The 2,695-nt window shown below is 34.3% G+C and overlaps 1 protein-coding gene across 1 annotated transcript in view; it reads right to left on the reverse strand.

Annotated features, from left to right (window-relative positions):
• The window catches only part of LOC113237111, a 15,349-nt gene extending 12,938 nt beyond the window's left edge, over nt 1-2,411 (reverse strand). The window contains exon 1 of the mRNA XM_026473391.1: nt 2,125-2,411. Within this exon, the coding sequence (XP_026329176.1) occupies nt 2,125-2,250 (126 nt within the window). The 5' untranslated portion in view covers nt 2,251-2,411. The remainder of the gene's footprint in view (nt 1-2,124) is intronic.
• Between the last annotated feature and the right edge of the window lie 284 nt (nt 2,412-2,695).

Genomic DNA, 2,695 nt, shown 5'->3' on the forward strand with positions numbered 1-2,695 from the left:
TCATACCTAGTAAAAAATTTGAAAATGGATTTAACATACTTATTGTTGATTAATATCGTGTAAACATTAACCAGTGAACGTAGTAAATAGAACTATAAATAAATATATTAACATAGTAAAAGAATTAAAACAATGTTGTCGATTGCATTTTCATGTCAATGTAAATGGAAAAGCGTATAGGCTCCTATTCAAATTTAAATACAGTATGTTAACTCGAGTATAAGGAAGCTATATTATAGTGTTAATTACTAAGAAAGAAGTACTAAAGTTAGTTAAATTACTTAACACTTCGTGTGTTGTCGAAATTATCCAAATCACCATCTTACACGAATTTGAAATGTACAGTTTTGCTACATAAAATATGACGTTTTCTGCGTTTGTTCCTTTTTTCATTATTCTACTAATTATAATGAATAAGTAACAAAAAGATTTCTCGTGAATTTTTAATAATAAAACTTCTTATTGTATCAATGGCATATCCATTGTATTGCTTGATATAGTGGTGAAATGATTTGTCAATTAGCATAAGCTTCTCGCCGATATAGCCCACGGTGAGCCAAGGAAAGAAATGGTACATCCTGTGGGGAGGTGCTTTTCGTGCACCCCAATATAAACCTGAGAATTATTGATATCCATCTATGACCCGTAGTCTTTTATGGAAGTAACGTGAATCTTTTTGAATGGTTCCTTTGGCGTCTGATTAGTTGTTTTGATTGCAGTAATAATTGAGACTTAAGTCGAGAAAAATTCCCAAATTTATTGGGAACAGGACAAATAATTTCAACTCCGGGGATTTTTTTTACGTTATGGTTGACAATTATTGAGGCAAAACAACGCCACAATAAGCGCCGAGCTGCCTTATCAGTTTATAATACTATTAATAAAATTGCAAAATAATATTCACGCATTTTCATACAATGTGCAAATAGTTCATTGTCCAAATTGTATTCTTTTGTAAATATTATCTATAATGGAAAATTTGGGGACGGTTTTACAAAAGGAACTGCATGCCGACTCGAAACGTGATAATTGAACAAAATCGAAAACACACCACAGTTTGGAGAACATAATGTACCTAAATTTTTGTGTCTCCTGATGCAATTTTGCTATAGGTACCTTTATTAGTATACAACTCTCAAGTTCGGTATTATGTACGTATCTACTATGATATCTCTCAAATCGCAAGATGCATCTCAGGATCTACCTTGCCCAACGCATTAGCATAGCCATACAAAGGGGCAATACTGCTAGCATTTTGGGCACCTTGTCACGGGGACCCAATTTTATTCATTATATTATGAAAATAAAATATTGATTGATTATTCATTGGAAGTTCAGAAAACTCTGAAAGGATGCACAATCCATGAGCAATTATTGATATATATAGACCGTCGACCTTAGTAAGATCTTTATATGGATTGTGCATTTAAGATGGATTTATTGATGGATTGGGGTGAGCGAAAAAGGATTCTCACGACGTACGATTGCTTTTATGGACATCTGGCGTATCCTGGGCAATAATCGAAATTATTATTATTATAATGCATGTCATTGATACGATACCAAGTAGATTAATGGATTAATCGAATGCCCTAAGGCTCTAGAAACATCGAATTTTAATGCATATGTTGCGCAACATTCTGGTGATTACTTAACACCACAATCTCACTATACTGATGCCACTTATTTCATTGATTTTTTTTTGGCATTTCTGAAGCAAATCGGTCCTTGAATTCCGAGGCAAAGGACAACAATTATAATTATAATAATAACGCGCACACACTCATAGCCTAGTTACTAGTTAAACACATATATAGACAACCACAAATTACACCCAAACTGGCCCGGGAATCGAACCCGGGACCTCTGCGTGGCAGTCCAGCATGTTAACCGTTCGGCCACGGAGGCACTCTATATGTAATAATATATTGTCATTGAGAATAAAAATATTCTAGGTGTCTTCCATGCAACCTCAAAACCTTATTTAGACTAGACGTTTAGAAACAAAGGCTTTTGAAGGCACTTAACGTGACATTTTGAAATGTTTCGAAAGAAAATATTTTACATTGTATTTAAATAGTGACTGATAAGTGTATAATTCCTAAGCTAGTTCACATTACTTACAATAAACATCGATGTTATGGTTAGCAATAGAAACCTTATAGATTTCATATTGAACTCCATTTGTGTCTTAGTGAATTTCATCTTCTGCGTCGCTTCGAATTCGCCAGGCTTCTCTGTTGTACGCATTTTCAATGTCTATCTCCTCTGTTGTTATGCACACTAACAAGGATATTAAAAATTTAGTTATCAGCTGATAAGCCTGATAAGCTTGTTTACCACCTCGATAGACGTCTATTTCGTACTGAAACCAACAAGATACTAAAACAGTGAGGTGAAACGTGCTATCACGGAGAATGAAACCTGGAACTTAGTTTTAAAACTTTCTGTCTGTGACCGATAACGAATTTGCAACGTGGAAATCATAAAATCAAGTAATAAGGACGAAGGAAAAACTATCGGGCGTCCTTTTCTCTCTGATGAAATTTAAGTAAGCGTTAATTCCTCCTGAAACGTTAAAATGCTGCTTACACACAGTTAACGCCATCCATCATACTGATTAGTTTTATTCACCTATTAACTAGGCACTTAATAGTTTGCGGTGCGACAAAATGAGTAAGATTTTAAACAAGCT

The sequence above is a fragment of the Hyposmocoma kahamanoa genome, unplaced genomic scaffold, assembly GCF_003589595.1.
Source record: "Hyposmocoma kahamanoa isolate Upper Pololo Valley unplaced genomic scaffold, ASM358959v1 93, whole genome shotgun sequence".
In the NCBI taxonomy this organism is placed as follows: domain Eukaryota; kingdom Metazoa; phylum Arthropoda; class Insecta; order Lepidoptera; family Cosmopterigidae; genus Hyposmocoma; species Hyposmocoma kahamanoa.